This window comes from Trachemys scripta, chromosome 8, assembly GCF_013100865.1.
Source record: "Trachemys scripta elegans isolate TJP31775 chromosome 8, CAS_Tse_1.0, whole genome shotgun sequence".
NCBI lineage: Eukaryota > Metazoa > Chordata > Testudines > Emydidae > Trachemys > Trachemys scripta.
This window is the reverse complement of record NC_048305.1, coordinates 94,120,275-94,138,523: the sequence shown is the minus strand read 5'-3', so window position 1 is coordinate 94,138,523 and position 18,249 is coordinate 94,120,275. Positions and strand designations below refer to the sequence as shown.

Genomic DNA, 18,249 nt, shown 5'->3' with positions numbered 1-18,249 from the left:
TTTTTCCTTCTTTCCATTTGTCCTTTAAGGTGATGATGCTACATAGAAAAGATTTTGTATAGTGGTAGGTGACTAGTGTCTAATTCTGAGCTCTTGGCCAAATTCCGGGGTGGGTAATTACATTCTGCCTACCTTAATTTCCCCTGCAGCTCTAATGAGGTAAAGGTCTCTTCACAACTTATCCTAAAACATTGTGTGGTATTGCTGTGGGCTGTTAAACAGTGAAGAATACCTTTTCCTATTGAAACTGCAAGGGACATTTGGGTAGAGAGAAACCAATGACCAGAGCTGGAATTTGACCAAGAAAGCAAGATTAGCTCTCCCACTCTTAGAAAAAGTGCCAATGAATCTGTAATGACTACACGTGGTCAGACTCTCATTGGAAAGCATGTGCGGGATCAGAGCACAAGGTTGTCTGACCAACTTTGAATTTCAGAATATTTGCTCCTTCGACAATGACAAAGAGTCCCCTGGCACCTTATAGACTAACAGACATATTGGAGCATAAGCTTTCGTGGGTGAATACCCACATCATCAGATGCATGAGTCAGCACAGAAGGCTGTGAGACTGTAAGTCTGGAAGAGATTATCACAATGTTTTGTTTGTTTTGTTTATGGTGGAATTTATTAAGTTTAAAGTTGGTGAAAACAAAAAAGTTCCAGCAACTTCATCAAAGTAGTATCTTTAAAAACGTCATTGAAAACAGAAAGCCAACCCTAGTTATACAAGTGAGTCAGTCAGCGCATATTCAAGCTTCAGCACCTGGTTGTGCAAAAAAAAGTCCTCATAAAATGTTTAAACAAGTTTAACAGGCTCTTTAGTAATACAAATGTAGGTATTATAAATTATGCTAAATAGCTATGTTAGGAAGTACAAATAACTTTCTTATCCCCTTAAAAATACAACTATACAATTGGAAAATTTTGGGCTATGGTGCTCATCTTTTCTTTCCACGTGATTTTGATAATCAACTCTCAAATTAATTTATACTAGTTAATACCACTTTACGCATCTAAGCTTATTTAGGATTTTAGAAAATCATTGTTTTAAAACTAGAAATAAAAAATACCCCAGCCTCCCCACACAAACGTTGAATAATCTTGCCATTTCTGCTTCCTTCTCATCAAAGTCTTAATTTCTGTCTTCAGATTAAGGCAGCTATGAGTTCTGTCCTCGTCTCATTTCACCCATCTCCTTGATCTCGACCTTCTCATACTTCCCGGTCCTCCTCCTGGTAATAACCAGTACAATAATCCCAGTAATAATAGTCAATATCACCACTGCCAACACAGCAATAACGCCAGCAGTCAGACGTTTCATAGAAAACTCTGGTGGCTTTTCATCCACATAGTAAATTAAAATTCCTTCCACATCCAGAGGCTCTCCGTTAACGGAGAGGTTGAATGCATTACTACGATGAAATATGGAGTCAAGTTTAACATCTTTTTCAAAGTAATAAGCCACATCAGCTATATCAACATCTCTGTTGGATTTCTGGGAAGCATTTTGCATCAGGTCAATATGGATGAATGGGTATTCATACTCAATGGCAGTGATGTACTTTGGATGCAGCTTGTATCTGTTCTGAATGATCTGTCTCAGACCATTTGCCACTTCAGAAGCATGGAAGGCTTTAGACCTCTCCTTGTGTTTCAGTTCGATGAAGATCAAGTTAGTTCTGACTAGTTCACTGCATCTTAGGGTTGTGTCACCTTTATCAGTTCTCCTCACCCCAGCAGAGTTCACACACCAGCAGGTGTTGGTCTGATTGCACTGCCTGGCTTTGAAGATACCACTGTCCTCACAATCTGGATTGTAAATTCCATCATTGTCTAAAAAGCCATGCTCAGGTTTGGTGAAGCGCTTGCCCTTTGGGGAGCTCATTTCTGCCTTCATCAGTAGGCATTTTGAAGTCAACACTGAACAATTTACTCTTTGATTTGAACCCACCAACGTGCAGAGGCAGTTCCCGGGTGTGTCTTCGGTGCATAGAGCCCGTCTGTTGGTTGCACAGGTACAGTTCTTCTGGGCAGATGATGATGCAGCTGCCAAGATCAAAACCAGCACAACTCCAAATCTAGATTCCATGTTCAAGGGAGAAAGAGAGGAAGAAGCTTGTGGGAAGAAATGGCAAGGGCTGTCTGAAAACTAAGCCCACTGACAACCAGTCTCCTGGTTTTTGTGTATTGGTGAGCCACTCCCTATTACTCAACCCAAATCAGACCTGCAAGACAGGTTCTGCTCACAAACAACTGGTCTCCAGCAACACAGAAAACCCACAGAGAAGTCAGTGAGCCGCACCTTCTTCAATTATACCTTCAGGGAGTGGCAATAACTCCCCACCATCCCAACCTGTCTCCCTCCCTCCTGCTGAATGAGGAAATACAACAGGCAAGCAACTCACACACCAATATAAAACGTGACTCCTCCTGGCCCTGCCTTGTGGATCAGAACATAAACACAGTTTTTTAAGTTAATGTGAGCCTGCCTGAGCCCCTTCCTTCTGTCTCTGTTTCCATCTCCTGCATATATAAATGCAGTTAGGGCCCCGTGCAGATGGGAACTGGAGCAAGGAAACACACAAAAGGAAGGACAGCAGCCTACACCGGTGTTTGTGGAAGCCTTGCTGCCCTGATATTATGGGGGAGAAGTACTGCAATTAGAGGTGGGATGAGGTATGTCACAGTTCAGGGCAACGGCTCATGTATTTCCCTTCTGTGCATGGGTGGCAGGTTTGTAGAAATTTTGGTGGCTCCCAGAACCCGCCCCCACCCCAAACTCCACCCCCCACCTGCCTAAGGCTCTGGGAGGGAGTTTGAGTGGGGGGAGGAGGTCTGGGGTGCAGGCCCTGGGCTGGGGATTAGGGTGCAGGAGGGTGCAGGGTGCAGGCTCTGGGATGGAGTTTGGGTGCTGGGTGCAGGCTCTGGCCTGGGGCAGGGGTGAAGGAAGGGGTGAGGGGTGCAGGCTCTGGGACGGAGTTTGGGTGCAGGCTCTGGGCTGGAGGTGGGGGACTAGGAGGGGGTGAGGGGTGCAGGCTCTGGGAAGGAGTTTGGAGTGGGAGGGGTGCACGCTCTGGGAGGGATTTTGGAGATAGGAGGGGTGCACGGGTGAGGGCTGTGGGGCTGGTGATGAGGGGTTTGGGGTGTGGGAGGGGCTCAGGGCTGGGGCAGAGGATTAGGGTGCGGGGGGATGAGGGCTCTGGCTGGGGCTGGGGTTGAGGGGTTTGGGGCGTTGGAGAGGCTCAGGGCTAGGGCAGAAGGGCAGGGTAAGGGCAGCCTGCCCTGCCATTAGCGGACGGGGGGCACTAGGACCCTGGGACATCAGTTGATGCCGGGAGCCAGCAGAACAGAGTCAGCATGAGCTGCAGGCTCCGGGGCCGGGGGGAGGTGAGCGGGGGCAGCAAGTGGGGGCTGGGGGGATGCTTGGGGGAGGTGCATGGGGGCGGCAGGTGGGGCCAGGGAGAGACCCGGCCCCAAACACTGGTGGAGCTGGGCCCCCAGGCCCTGAATCTTGCTGGAGCCCAGGCACCACAAGTGTATATAACTTGCCGCCCCTGCTTCTGTGGTCCAGCAAAGGCACCCACTCATAGGTGTCTGGATCCCCAGCCGTTGCCTCTCTTGGGCTGAGACATGCATCTCTCACACTCCTGACTGAGATATTTTCAGGCTCTACAGTTCCCTGCCTATACTGTGAATTTCCCAGCAAAGTCAGACAGCCTAAGCAGGCCTGCTTTACTTTTCTCCTCAGAGACAGTAAACAGTGTAATTGCCACAGTTAAGTTACCAGACAGCTCTTCCTAAGCAAGCATAATGGCTCTTAAGGAAAAAGCATTATAGAGAAAACATATTAAAAACAATAAAAGAACCTATCTGCATGCTAAGCTTACCAGAGATCACTCCCTGACTCCAAGGACTCTGGCAGGTGAACAGTCCTTCAACCCACACCAAGGGGCTTTCTTGTGGTTACAAGTTCATAACCCCTACTGCTTAGAACAAGAACACAGGACAGGCAAGTCTTTCCAGCTCTTCTCAGGAAGGATTGAGGGCTCCCCTTAGACCGAAGGTCTTGTCCATTTGCTGGATCAGAAAGAAGGCCCTGAGTCAGTCTTAACTCCGCAATTTTACTCAAAAGTCCTTTCTTTGTTGGTCCCTGGAGAATCCAGTGTGAATTAGTATATGTGAGCCTCCCTCCAGGTGGTGGTTCCTCTCTGGAGGTGTTACAACCTGAATGAATTTGTCTACCCACCCCCACTCTTCTTAGTTTTTGGAGGGCTGTGATCTCCCTCCCCAATGGAATTACATAGAATCCTTGGCCCACAAAGATGCACAAACTTAATTCAATACGGTTTGTCCAGGAAATTGCCTTAGCTGTCACATCTCCCCCTAAAGAAGTGGGTATAACTAGGGTGCTGTCCAGCAGCCTAGGGGAGCGCACTTATTTCCTGGACAGGCTGATCCGTAAATGGCATTTTTTCCTCTTACCTTTTATAATTTCATATACACCTCTACCTCGATATAACACTGTCCTCGGGAGCCAAAAAAATCTTACCGCGTTATAGGTGAAACCACATTATATCGAACTTGCTTTGATCTGCTGGAGTGTGCAGCTGCGCCCCCCGGAGCACTGCTTTACCGTGTTATATCTGAATTCATGTTATATCAGGTCGCCTTATATGGGGATAGAGGTGTAGTAAATATTTTGCAAGCAAGCCAGCATGCATCCTTCAAAATTTCATAGTGTCACTTGTCCACCAGCCTGTATAATTTCTCTCTGTAGAGCCTCTGGGGTTGAGCTCTCGCATGGCCCTTCTTACCCCTCAACCTCTGGGTGTTAGCTTGAGATGGTTTTTTTTCACTCCCATCTGGTTTCTAGGGAGTGTGTGTGGTGTCTCCCGGCAGTCAGGCGGCTTTCGGCGGCATGCCTGCAGGAGATCCACCCATCCCGCGCCTTTGGGGTACCCGCTGCCGAAGCCGCGGGACTGGTGGACCTCCCACAGGCACGCCGCCGAAGGCAGCCTGACTGCCGCCCTCATGGCGACCGGCAGGCTGACCCCCGCAGCTTGCCGCCCCAGGCACGCGCTTGGTGTACTGGTGCCTGGAGCCGCCCCTGGGTGTCTCTTTGTCTCCCAAAGGATTTGTTGCCCCAACTATGGGTTGAGGTTCCCCACCCTGACAAACAAGGAAGAGCCTGACAGAGGCAGCACCACATTCCATCCAGACTGAGTACACCACAGCAACAGGAGTTGTGGGCAGCTCAACAGAAGCTGCAGCTGGAGAAGAAACACAGCAGCTAGAAGACTGGAATCAAGAAATAGCAGACCAGGAGCACCAGTGCTAGTATAAGAGAGAGGAGAAAGAGAGCCATTTTGCACTAGTTTAAGATGAGGGAGGCTGCTGCTGCAAGGTAGGCAAGGGGCCAGAGGACGCTGCCTGCCTGACGAAACACACTTGATCCTTCAAGAACATGCACAGGATGGGTGAGCTGGTGAGACATTGCATGTAGGATGTGTCATTGTTTCGTATGAGAGGTACTCTCCTATGCTTTATCTGTTAAGTATAGAGCATAAAGTTGAGTAACTGAACAAAGTGTGTGTTGACTGTTTACAACTGCTGGGGGCCCCTGAGGGAGTTAAACAGTAAACCAGAAGCTGAAGGGTTAGGGCTGCACCCAGAGGGGTAGCCAGTTGGATGGTGGGTTAAAACAATCAAAGGGGATGCCAGATAGAAGGTCTACGGCCTGAGAGTATGATTAGGGACCACAAGATTGGGGCAGCGGCTGGACTCCGTTGAGGTTCCAGGAGCTTAACACACCCCAAGGCATTCAGAGCACAGAGGCTTGGATTCCCCGCAGAGCAGTCCTAATAGGCAGCTAGGAAGGGGCGCTTATTAGGATCTGTGCCGGGGGGAATGATACTGCAGGTAGGCGAAGCGGATGGGTGGAACAGCCCTCAGTCTCCTTGGCATGGCAAATAGCATTTGGTTAATATTGCTCCTAGGAACATTAGCCCCCATGTTTACACGGTCTTTGGTGAGGGGGTACTAGCCCCAGGCATGGACAATGGAGTTAGGAGCAGTATGGCTCCAAAAGGAGCTGTGCTGCCAAGGACAGGGCTAGGCTGGCAGAACCACAAAGAGGTAGCTATGGCTAATGCTTCCTTTTATCGTGGATCCCTGGACTCCATTGTCTCCTCCACGATCACACACTCCGCTCCTCCTCTGACCTGTGAAGGGAGCACAAATCAGTAATGCGGCCACAGTTTCCCAATCCTCTGTCCTGCAGCTCCCCTGCTGTTGTAGTGTCTGGTTTCTTGTTGCTTGGGGATTTTAGTTTTGTATATCAAAAATTCCGTTTAATCTGCTCTAATAAAATCCCAGAACAGCTGCAATGTCAAACCAATGATGGGTTGACAGTTTCTCCAGTTACAGATTATACTTTCATTTAGAAAACAGTTGGGGCATTCCTTCCTTCTAGCAAGGATGGTTTCTGCCCCTCCTACTTCCCTTTGATATACTATTTAGCCCAAGCCCATAAAACATACAAAAACTTTCACACTTGTTCTGTTACCTTATAGAGTGGTTGATATTGGTCATGGCAGTTTCTGGAGATACTAAAATTTCTGATGGTGGGGTAATTGCTCTGTGGACAACATTCCAAGTTTCTTAACAATCCACCACACTCCATGAATCACTGTTTTCCCATCTTCCCATTGCTGCCAGTAGGTGTCAGACGTTCTACTTGCTCATTGCCTGCAGACTTGGGTAAGCACAAACTCCTGAAACTCAGATGTGCTGAGCAGGTTGTGCAAGACGTTGAGCACCCTCAGGCACTCTAACTCACAGGAATGGGTCTTGAAAAAAACCCATATTCAAACTCTACTTCCATAGGGGTTTTCCCAGAGCCTGCCCTTTATTTAATTTAAGGCAGGTCTCATTGTAAATAGTGGACGAATTATTAGGAAGCTACAGTGGCTGCCAATTCATATTTACAACCAAATATGGGCCTAAACCAAACCCTCAAACTTCAAGGAAGCTCAGACCTGGAACTGAAATTGGTGGCTTAGCCCCCTCTCTATTTGGAATAAGAGAAATTGTTATAAAATACAGTGTAGGGAATAATCCTTCATTGCCAAGAAGAGGAAGTAGGTAAATTCCTAGATTTACTCCTCGTTCTTGTACGGGCTCATTTTGTGACCTTGAGCCAGTCACTGCACTGTTCTGTGTCTCAGTTTTTCCATCTGTAGAATGAAAATAGTATCTACCCTCCTTTGGAAAAAACTTTGAGGCCTACATGTGAAATTGCTAAGCAGTATTATTTCCAACTCCAATTTCTTTTATTTTTTTTAATAATATATGGGGTGTGGTTTGTTCCAATTCTTCTCGCCTGGTATTCAGTCTCTTGTTAAGCCATGTTGCTTCTTCCTCTTTAATATCTACCTTCTTTTCTCTCTCACACACTCTCTCTCTGTCTCTAAAGCTGTTGCCCAGGGTTTGGTCATATGTCCCTGGTTACTGTAACCTCCTTCACAGCCTTCCATCTTCAAGCCATTCAAAATACTGCTGATAAAAGTAATCCTCTCCGGCCACTCCAAACTTATCACCCACCTCCTCAAATACATCCCTTAGCTAGCTTCCTGTCTCCTACTACAGCACCTCCACTCTCCCTGCCTGCATCTCTGCTCTCATTTCTTCAAACTCTCTACACTCCTCCCCAACTTCTCACCTTTGACTCTTTTACACTGTCACCTTGGAAAAGTCTCCCAAGTCAAGCCAGCCCACTACCTCCAAAACCAGTTCTTCTAGGTGCATTGCCTTCCCCTTTTGCCTCACTGAGCCTCTCTCCTCACCCTTCCTTTCTTCGCCACATCTTGTCTTCCACTTGTCTTGTCTCTTATGTTATAAACTCTGTGTTTTTTTGTTTTCATTCTGGAGAAGTTTTTTCACTCAGAGATCCTCAACTAGTGTAAACTGTATTAGCCACTGACTTCACTGGAGCTATAATGGACATGAACTGAGAACATGCCCACGAGTGTAAAAATATAATTAGGAAGGCCAAAAAAGGAATTTGAAGAACAGCTAGCCAAATACTCAAAAACTAATAGCAATTTTTTTTTTTTTAAGTACATCAGAAGCAGGAAGCCTGTTAAACAACCAGTGGAACCACTGGACAATTAAGACACAGGCGCCAACTTTCCCTGGCGCCGGTGGGTGCTCGTATCCTCCCCCGCCCCAACTCCACCCTTTCCAAAGAAGACAGTCAAAAGAATGAAAAGACTAAATGAAAGAAGCACACCTACCCCAATCTACAGCCGATAAAATCTAATAACCAGTTAATAATTTGTCTTATACACACTGGATAGAATGATTTCTTGATGTCGTCTCACCCTGCTCAGGATCACACTCATATTTCAGATCAGCTCAATTTCATTTAATGAATTACCACACAGGACAGGGAGTCTTGAGAACAGGATTCAGTTCCTGCCTCTATTACAGGCTTGAGGAAGGATGGGTCAGTGGTTTGGGCATTAGCCTAGGCCTGCGGAGATTGGAGTTCAATCACTTGCTTTACCACAGACTTCTTATGTGACCTTGAGTAAGTCACTTAGCCTCTCTGTTCCTCAGTTCCCATCTATTAAATGAGGATAATAGCACTTTCTTATCTCACAGGGGTATTAAGATAAATCCATTAAAAAGTTTCAGAGTAGCAGCCGTGTTAGTCTGTATCCGCAAAAAGAACAGGAGTACTTGTACTAAAAAAGATTGTGAGGTGCTCAGATACTATGGTGATAGGGGTCATATAAGTACCAAAGATCGACTTTAGACCTAGGCAAATCCCCATTATCTCTGTGCCATCTATAAAATGGGAACATTCCCATCATTACTGGAATTATTTACATTGCAGTAGCACCCATAATAGGCCCTGATCAGAATCAGGGTCCCACTGGGCTAAGCCCTATACCAGGGGTAGGCAACCTATGGCACGTGTGTCAAAGGCAGCACGCGAGCTGATTTTCAGTGGCACTCACACTGCCTGGGTCCTAGCCACCGGTCCGGGGGGCTCTGAATTTTAATTTTAAATGAAGCTTCTTAAACATTTTAAAAACCTTATTTACTTTACATACAACAGTTTAGTTATATATTATAGACTTACAGAAAGAGACCTTCTAAAAACGTTAAAATGTATGACTGGCATGCGAAAGCTTAAATTAGAGTGAATCAATGAAGACTCGGCACACCACTTCCGAAAGGCTGCCGACCCCTGCGCGATACAAAAGACAACCCATGCCCCAATTACCTTATATTCTACAAAGACAAAAAGTAAATAGAAGGTGGGGAAAACTGATACACTATCAAAACAAAGCAATCAGGGTGAAACCAAGTGTGTTTCTGATTCCACTTCTCTCTCTCTCTCTCTCTCTCACACACACACACACACACACACACACACTTTTTAATGTAATACAAAAACACTTTAAAGATTTTTATGGGAAGGGATTGATGGAAAGAAGGAACAATCAGGCCTAACACACACTCCAAAACACTAATATCTTCAGCTGGGAGATGCTATATTAAAGCATTATATTTTTAGTTAAATATATCAGTGTAACAGAGCACCATCTACTGGTGCTTATCACACTTATTTGAACCACATCATTTTTAGTGTTAGTTTGTGCTTAATATCCAATTCTTACGTTATTTCAAAAGAGAGAGAACTATTACAAACACATAATACAGCTGTAGGGTTACTTGATACACAATCTTTCAGTGAAAGAACATTCTAAAAATAGCTACCAGGAATACTGACCATGTCTGAGCAACATGTAAACGTGTATAACTTATCATGGGCAATGACAGTACTGTGTATGAATTCCTACAACTTAAACAGTTTTCCTAGGAAATTAACTTTTTATTTATTTGGGTTTTTTTAAGATATTGATGTACAAGTCAAGCACATGGTATAAATCCCTGTGAATAAATACTGCAAACAATTGGGTCTTTAAAACTTAAAACAACAGCCAACAAATACACATGTAAGTATATATGCACTCAGTGCACACACACAGCATTCATGGGAGTTACAACATATACAATGGATGAAGAGAACGTATCATTTTCATTTCTCAAAGGAGAGGTGTTTCGTAATATTGCAGTGAGCTCCGTTGATCACAGCATCAAGACCGATTCAATTTAAAGTACTTCGGTCAACTTGGCTTTAATTGTTGAGTATTTCAATTTAAATTGAGTCTTCTAAGATGCTGCTTACTATTTTCTTCTCTCTTCCGAGCAAGTTATCTTGGCAAAATATGATGTGTTATAAAAAATTAAATCGCACACTCATACTAAAAACATGGTCCTCGTCAGAAAAGCGTCTGGGTAAAAAATAGAGATTTCTTAGTAAAAAGAAATTATTCCCTGTGTGTGTTTAAAGTCATATTTGCTACTATAGTGAGAAAGGTAAGTTTTTACTATTTTTTTAAGTCATATTAGCACTGCATAGCTGACACAACACTAAGGAAGAGCGAGCTGGGATCTTTTCTGGCTCATATACTGTCAATAGAACTGTTAACTATTATCACAAATGCTTCATTTATTACTTGTTTGCAGTGTTGCTGTAGCCTTGTGGTCCCAGGATATGATAGAGAGAAGATGGGCAAAATAATATCTTTTACTGGACCAATTACTGCTGGTGAAACAAAATACATTTATTACTGGCTATGACGCATGAACCAGAAAGAACACAGCTTGGATTTTAGATCCAGGATTAAGTTTGCAGCAATAGCAGTAACAACCATTTTTTCGACAAGTACACTGAGCAAATTTGGACCCTAATTCTACTGGTAAACTGAGTGAACAGGTCTCTGGGCAGGCACAAGAATCCACTCATCAGAATGGGATTGCAGGATCAGAGTGTTGATGTACAAGTCAGAGCGACTCAGATTCCACAATTTAAAACATCCTGTACCCAAAACTTCTTAGTTGATACTGTATATATGACACTTTTAAAATCAATTGCACATCATTATTAATGTTTTTGCTCACTTTAATCATTAAAAAGGGGGCAGAGCAGCCAGCAAATTTAGTTTCCATTATTTCAGCAATACTGCCTCACTGTATTATTATTTTGTTAAATGACTCAAACATAACACCCAGAACAAAGACACTACATCTACCACATACTGCAGTTATACTTGAGGTTCAAGTCTTTTGACAAATGATTTTGTTTCTACAAATAACTATTTACAACATATTTTAGTACAGATATATACAATGTGACTTTTTTATAGAGTAACGTATAAAACCACTGAAAACTGCAACACAATACTTGATAAAGGAATACTCCAAAATTTAAACTGAGGGAGATGGGAAATCTGTTTTGTGAGCAAGATGTGTAGTCTACAGCTAGAAATACTGAGAGCCATGCAATACTTTCATTTAGGAAAGAGGAGAGAGATGGCATTTCACATTACATGCAATCTAGGGGAAATAAAAGGTCCAGAGAGAGAGTGCGTGTGTGTGTAAGGACTGCACTTCTTTTAAATTGATGGACTATACACATCACACTAGAATCCAAAGCCTCTTATCTGCAGATTAACACAGTGCAGAAGGTTCTCTAATATTATTAAGACAATAGGTCTTGAATACAGCCTGGAAAAAGTCTCTAGTTATGTATGTCCATGTTTTTTCTAAAATTAGGTTCTGCATCATCCACTTTGAAATGAAAAGGGACTAAACTCCATTTTAGAAAGCACAACAACAGCTGCTTTTACCTTCTTGGAAACAGGTATCTACTTGGGATGTGATCCCACAATATTAAAGTTTTGCAATCCTCACTTTTAATTGTTAACATATCTTTTTTTCCTAAGTGCACAGAGCAAGATGAAGTTAAGATGTAAATCTGAAATATTTTAAATTGCATTTTTATTATACAGGGCCAGATATAAAATTAAAATGTACATTTTATAGTATGACTGGATCCAAAAAACACAGGGATAATCTAAGTTCTTGGTTACTCTCTGTTTTCAAATACCTAAGACATTTTGGCCAAGATACTCTTCACATACAGTAGTAAGTGTACACTCATCAACAGTTTGCCCATGATTCAGGAAGAAATCCACCACTGATATTCTTCTACAAAAATTTACACACCGTGATACAGCTGATAAAATGTTTGGAAGTTACGATTTCTGATAACAGTATTTCTCTTGAGGTTCAATTACAAATCAATCTGCTTACCTGGCACTAATTTATCTGAATATATAATTGTATGAATGTATAATTGTATCAGAAGCTGATATGAACAGCGTAGTTACTTGTTAACCTGCTATTGTAAAGAGAAGGGAAGTGAATGTAACACATGTGCACTTCATTTTCTTTTCTGCTATGCAGCTGTGACAAACATTTTTTTGGCTGCCACAATACAGCGCTAGATTTTGCCATATGGCATTAACCTGTGATAACCAGGAAATGACAATAATGATGATCTGATAGAACAAGATAGCATTGTGTGTCTGTAATATGGAAGATAGGAAAGAGTACAACATGTAATAATCAGAACTTATTGTTTCCACTGGAAACTGTGGCAACAAGAAGCGACAAATGATTATGTCCTGCTAGCCTTATTTCCATGAATTATGGAAGATGGGGAAGGGTATGCCAGAAAAAAATTGTCTGTAGTGGCTCAGAAAGGAATAACAGAGTGGATTAAATTGAGCAGAGTAAAAGTTTAGAGTAGATACCAGGAAAATTAGTATCAGATGTACTATAATCTTTGCAGTGATAGAGTGGTATCAATCTCATCTGCAGAACTATGCAAATTTAGACGACACAATGCACTATGGGACAAATTCTTCCCTCTGATGTACACATCTAACTCTCAATACAATGTGCATCTGAGGACAGAAAGGTGGCCAAAATTCCATTTTCAAAGACTTAGAGGAGGGACCCTCTCCTTTAGGCACAGAAACAGTGTTCTGTATTTCAGCTTGTCCTTCTCAATGGTAGGTTGCTGGCCAAATGATAACCCAAAGCTTGTGATACTATTCGATAAATTTTCAGAATGTAAAAAATAAAAATTCCACATGTAATCAGAAAACATTTGTTAGAGGTTTTCTAAATGTCTTTTAGAACCATTACACTATCTGAGATACTGGATTATGTCCCTATTATTGTCAACTGAGACAATAACTTTGAAAGAGGAACAATGGATAGTAGTCCATGCAACTGAAATTTCATCACTGAAAAAGCCATCACATTGGCAATTCATTGGGACACGCATTCTTATTTTCTTCAGCTGTATTATTCTGCTTCTCACTTTTGTAGCTAGAAAGGAATAAGTTTTCTATCTGAGTCAAGAATTCTTCAGCAATGAAGCAGTTCGTTACCTTGCCCAGAGTCTTCCTCATACACTCCAAAAGCTAGTTTAAAAGAAAATTAGTATTAAGTTCAGTAGAAAAAAACGAAAAACAGTTTGGTCTTTCTAGCTGATAAATGCTGTAAGAGTAAACCTTGATTTATTTGGCAGGTTTGCAGAAACCGTGCAATATAAAAACTGTATACAGGGATTACCATAAAGAAACAGATCAGTGATCCCTTTCAGTCTGGGGCCCTGACTCTGATAGTTCCCTATACCAACTGCTTTAGAGGAAAGCCAAGCACAGCTGGATCAATTGTGCTTAAGGGAACAATTATTTTTGACTTTAGCTGGTGATCAGTTTGTGTTCAATAATTGGCTATGAAATATAGGCTTGAAATAATAATCTTTGCAACACAGGACGTACATTATTCTATAGACAATTATACACAGGATTTTTTTTACCATAAATCATACAATAGTTAAATTCAAAAGATCTTTCTGCCAGTTCAATTTTAGGTTTAAGTTGTTTATGAACAGTCATGTTGAAAGAAAAAAAAAATAAATGAGAGTAATTATTGCATGTCTTCTGTTTATATGACTTTTGCTTTGAGCAAATTTTCTGTCTTGTTTATACAATTAATGTTACAGATTCAATTATTCAGAACTTCATAAAATTCTCACTTATGCATGACAATTATGGAGTAACACCATTTTAAGAACAGGATAAAGGATTTAGGAGACTAATTCTCTCAATGTGCGACAACTCTTGCTGACATAATAGAAGTCAAACATGCAGAGGAGAGGCAAAAATTTGCTTTTTTTCCCTTTTAACTAAGGTTAAAACTTCAAATATTAATTTAACCATTGGCCTCAACTCCAAAAATGAAGTCAACAGCAAATATGGAAACATAACCCAACCTTATTTTCATAGTTATGGTAAATAAAATTATGAGCTGCAATATAAAAGGTATGTATTGCAACTGGCCTAAAATTGTGATTTTCATGGCTGAGATTATAGATGTTTCAGATTACTCCAAAAAAAGTGACATTTAAAAAATTTAAAGGCTTACTTTTTGCAAACAGGTCAGGTCAGAATCCCTGTGAAAGATTTTATCCATGGGGACACTGCTATTGGAAAAAATATAAAAAGTCTTGATTGGATGAAATGGACGAATCTGTTTTCTATTGAAATACTAAGAATAAATACACAAAAACTGTAATGTGGCTTATCTTAAAAACAAGTATATTGCAAGCAAACACACACACACCTATGAGAAAGCCTGTATTTTTCGATTATCCATCTTGTTTTTTCAAACACTAATTCCCACTGAGGTTCTTCCAACATCTGATGTACTTCAAACTTGTAAGGCAGGCCTGTAAATCATTAAAACAGGATTACTCCCTGGTTCCCTTATACCTGCCACTCCTCTTCAAATCTGGAAGCAATCTCCCTCCTTCCTTGCAACTGTTCATACTTTACTTATGCCTGTTGCAGCAACAATAACTTGCAAACCTATTACTTACCAACACTAAGCAGGTTGAAGTGACACTGTCAGCTAGTTTAAGGCTTCAAATTTAAGTTTGATAGAAAAACAAAGTTTTTTTCATTAAATTATACCACATTTTTGTTTGGGGTTAAACTTTCAAAACAAAATAGCTCTGCAAAAGAATAGTAAAACAGCAAAACTAAACATTTTATAATTTATCACCACTTTCCTTTATTTTTAAAGTCACATTTCTCATCTCTTGGCTGGTGTCCCAGTGTTCCCTGTGGATTAAACCATATGGGGAATATGTATTCTTTTTTATTCACAAGTGAGGTGTGGTGGCTGATACTGTGGTGACTGATTGTTACCCTAAGTTTGGGGGGAGGGTAAGAGAGAGTAAGGAAAGTTAAGTTTCTAAGCAAGAACTTCAGTCTTAAAACTTCTAGTTACGTTACTGAGAATGGGCATAGATGAACAAACCTTTAAGGAATCACTGAAGGACCATGAAAGAGACTGAAAAATATACTATGTATCTAATATTGTAATTTATTTAACTAACAAGAACAATTGTATAGAAAGAAACAGATTTGTTTTTAAGACACGTGTATGAATTATGTTTCTATCTGCACTGACTGGGAAGGTGGCCACATGGTTAATATTCCACATAAGATACCAGAGTTTGGTTTCCAAAAGTCTAGAAGGTTATATTTAAGAAAAATGTATTTACTCCTTATAGTGCATCTATTTGCCACCTGAAAACAAGTCGTCTCCACAATCTACGTAACAAAAAGATGACAATGACTAAGGCCATGTATTCACAAGCACTTTAGCTGTGAGTCATAGGAAAGTCAAGATGGCAGGAACAGGGTTACTCTATGTGATGCTGTCAGTATGGTAATCAAGGAGTACCACAAAAAGGTCATCTACACTCTGCCCACAGCATTGGGAAGCACATTTTTAGGTGGTTGGTCTCTCCTCAGTACAGGCCATTATAAAACATAATGAGGGAAGTGTCAGATCTATCTATCTTCCCCAACCCCGCAAGATTCAAGTCCCTGATGTTTGGAGGCAAAGGCTGAGTTAGGGGACAGCATTTATGAACTGTGGAAAAGGAAAAATTAATTCTAATAATGGACTGTTATCCTGTGACTTTTCCTCAGATCAGCAAGGGAGTAAACACAGGAAACAGATCAATTCTTATAGTCCTTGTAATTTTTATACAAAGTATCTCTAGGAATTTTTTTAAAAAGGGGAGGGGGAAAATATATCATATAACACATGAGATGAGGCTAAATGAAAGGTGTATCTACATGGAATGGGATTCGGAGTCTTCTGTGAGGTGTCAGGGTTTTTTCCCATCAACACTGTGCCCCCCACGTTGTATTTATTAGTTATCAAAATATCCAAGGACTGGTCTACACTGGGGGGGGGGGGGGGGGGGGGGGGATCGATCTAAGATACGCTATTCGCGTAGCTGAAGTCAAAGTATCTTAGATCGAATTACCTGGGGTCCACACGGCGCGGGATCAACGGCCGCTGCTCCCCCGTCGACTGTGCTACTGCTGCTCACTCTGGTGGAGTTTCGGAGTCGACGGTGAGCGCGTTCGGGGATCCATATATCGCATCTTAACGAGACGCGATATATCGATCCCAGATAAATCGATTGCTACCCGCCGATATGGCGGGTAGTAAAGACGTACCCCGAGTCAAGAATTGATAAATTTAAGAGATGCTTACTAGTCAAAAGAATAAACCTGCCAGCCAGAGTCGATATGTGAAACTGGGTGAAATGGAGCAAACCTGGAAGGTCTATGGGCAACATCCTTATAAGTAGCCCATTTTGTACTGCTGGAAAGGGGAAGAGAGCTGGGATTCCTGCCAAATTATCAATCCCGGAATCTGTTTGGGACTACATCTTTTCATATTAGCCTCTGGCTGATAGGTATGATTAGTGTGAACTCCCTCTGCACGCCAAATTCCCAACTACTAAAAAGTAGCCTGCAGTTATAGTACCCCTTCATCAATCTCTCTTCTTTGCTTCTCCACCCCTCTTTCTAGGTCTCTGTGATAGCGTGGTCCTCCTCGCCTCCATGCCTGTGTCTGCTCATAGCTTTCTGAAGGAGCAGAGTGAAAGTGACATAATCCTTAAGGGTTTCACTGGTGTCCACAGAGTTCTGAATACCAACAGTGAAACTGACCAGTCTTGATAACTTCACTTGGCTGTGATCTGGGAAAGCCATGAGCAGCAGCAGAGACAATACATGTCTGTATGCAGCCAGGAAGACAACACTAGATCTTTGTATAGTTGGAAGTATTCCTTTTCACTCATGAGGTCACAAAATACTAATGGTTTTTTAAAGTAAAAGTTAGATTGTGCAGGAACTGATGGTTTAAGCCCCTCCATTTCAGGGAAAGCTGCCCAACTTCAGAGATGGGAGACTCCTTCAAGCCCTTGTTCAAATGTTAAGAATATAAATTTTCCATCTAAAATCCTGAAGGCTCAAGAGGAGTGGGGTAAAAATAATTAGTTCAGATACTTACGGTATGAGCCATCAGAACTAATCTCATCACTAATAACCAGACAAGTAATCTGGGAATATGGAAGAGGATTATTTCGGTTATAAGGACTTATGATCATTCCAATGAACATTGCCCCGCCTCTGGAGAAATAACTCTAAATGAAGGAAAAAATAAAATTGGTAATATATTTTCTAAGTGCAATACAAACTCCTCTTCCAACTATCTTTTATATTAAAAAATTAGAAGATAGAGACATTAGTAAATCCTTACAAATCTGAGGTTACCCCACTCTAATGTAAATATAGATTATATTTATTATCCTTTCTTCCCTCAATTTCAATTAAACCATCTCTAAATTAATCATTGTAAGACTCTGTAAAGCTAAAAATCAATTTACAACCAAAATGATTTTCAATTGTGCAAACCAGAACCACTATTGCATTAAGCATATTAAATTATAAATACTAGAAATGAAAGGTTTTTTTTAACATACACACAAAGAGTACCTGGTATTTAGCCTGAGTGTCAATATCTCGTATCGAAGGGTTGGGGTCAAATGCAGGGTGAGAGTGGTACCACCCAATAACACTGTACCCTCTAACAGCCAAGGTTTCTGAGGCCTGAGTTTGAGACACTGGATCCATCTCACACTGTAGTCCTGTACTGAGACTATTGCATGGTTCTGCTGCACAAATCTGTAAATAACATCCGCATATGGATAAATGGAAACATTGAGTGAACACATTTAAATCAACGGTAAATACTAGATTCTCTTATGCAAGTGTAGAAGAGATGACAGCCAGATATTTTTATGAGATCTTAAATTTTGTAATATCAAGATTACAATAATTAACTTTTCACATTTCAACTTTTTAAGACTAAAGAACAACT

The 18,249-nt window shown here is 41.6% G+C and overlaps 2 protein-coding genes across 5 annotated transcripts in view; both read right to left on the bottom strand.

Annotated features, from left to right (window-relative positions):
• Window positions 1-621: 621 nt before the first annotated feature.
• On the bottom strand, window positions 622-2,716 carry TACSTD2 (tumor associated calcium signal transducer 2). Its single transcript, XM_034779496.1, has one exon. The coding sequence runs from the start codon at window positions 2,087-2,089 to the stop codon at window positions 1,160-1,162; it is 930 nt and encodes a 309-aa protein (XP_034635387.1). The 5' UTR covers window positions 2,090-2,716; the 3' UTR covers window positions 622-1,159.
• A 7,167-nt stretch (window positions 2,717-9,883) lies between these two features.
• Window positions 9,884-18,249, bottom strand: part of MYSM1 (Myb like, SWIRM and MPN domains 1) — a 30,929-nt gene continuing 22,563 nt past the window's right edge. For 2 of the 4 annotated variants that reach the window (XM_034778266.1, XM_034778269.1), the window contains 5 exons: window positions 17,865-18,053; window positions 17,380-17,512; window positions 14,620-14,725; window positions 14,422-14,479; window positions 9,884-13,412 (listed from right to left, as the gene is read on the bottom strand). In XM_034778266.1, coding sequence (XP_034634157.1) covers window positions 13,245-13,412; window positions 14,422-14,479; window positions 14,620-14,725; window positions 17,380-17,512; window positions 17,865-18,053 — 654 coding nt within the window. In that variant the 3' untranslated portion in view covers window positions 9,884-13,244. The remainder of the gene's footprint in view (window positions 13,413-14,421; window positions 14,480-14,619; window positions 14,726-17,379; window positions 17,513-17,864; window positions 18,054-18,249) is intronic. The other 2 variants (XM_034778267.1, XM_034778268.1) reach the window with 2 other exon arrangements.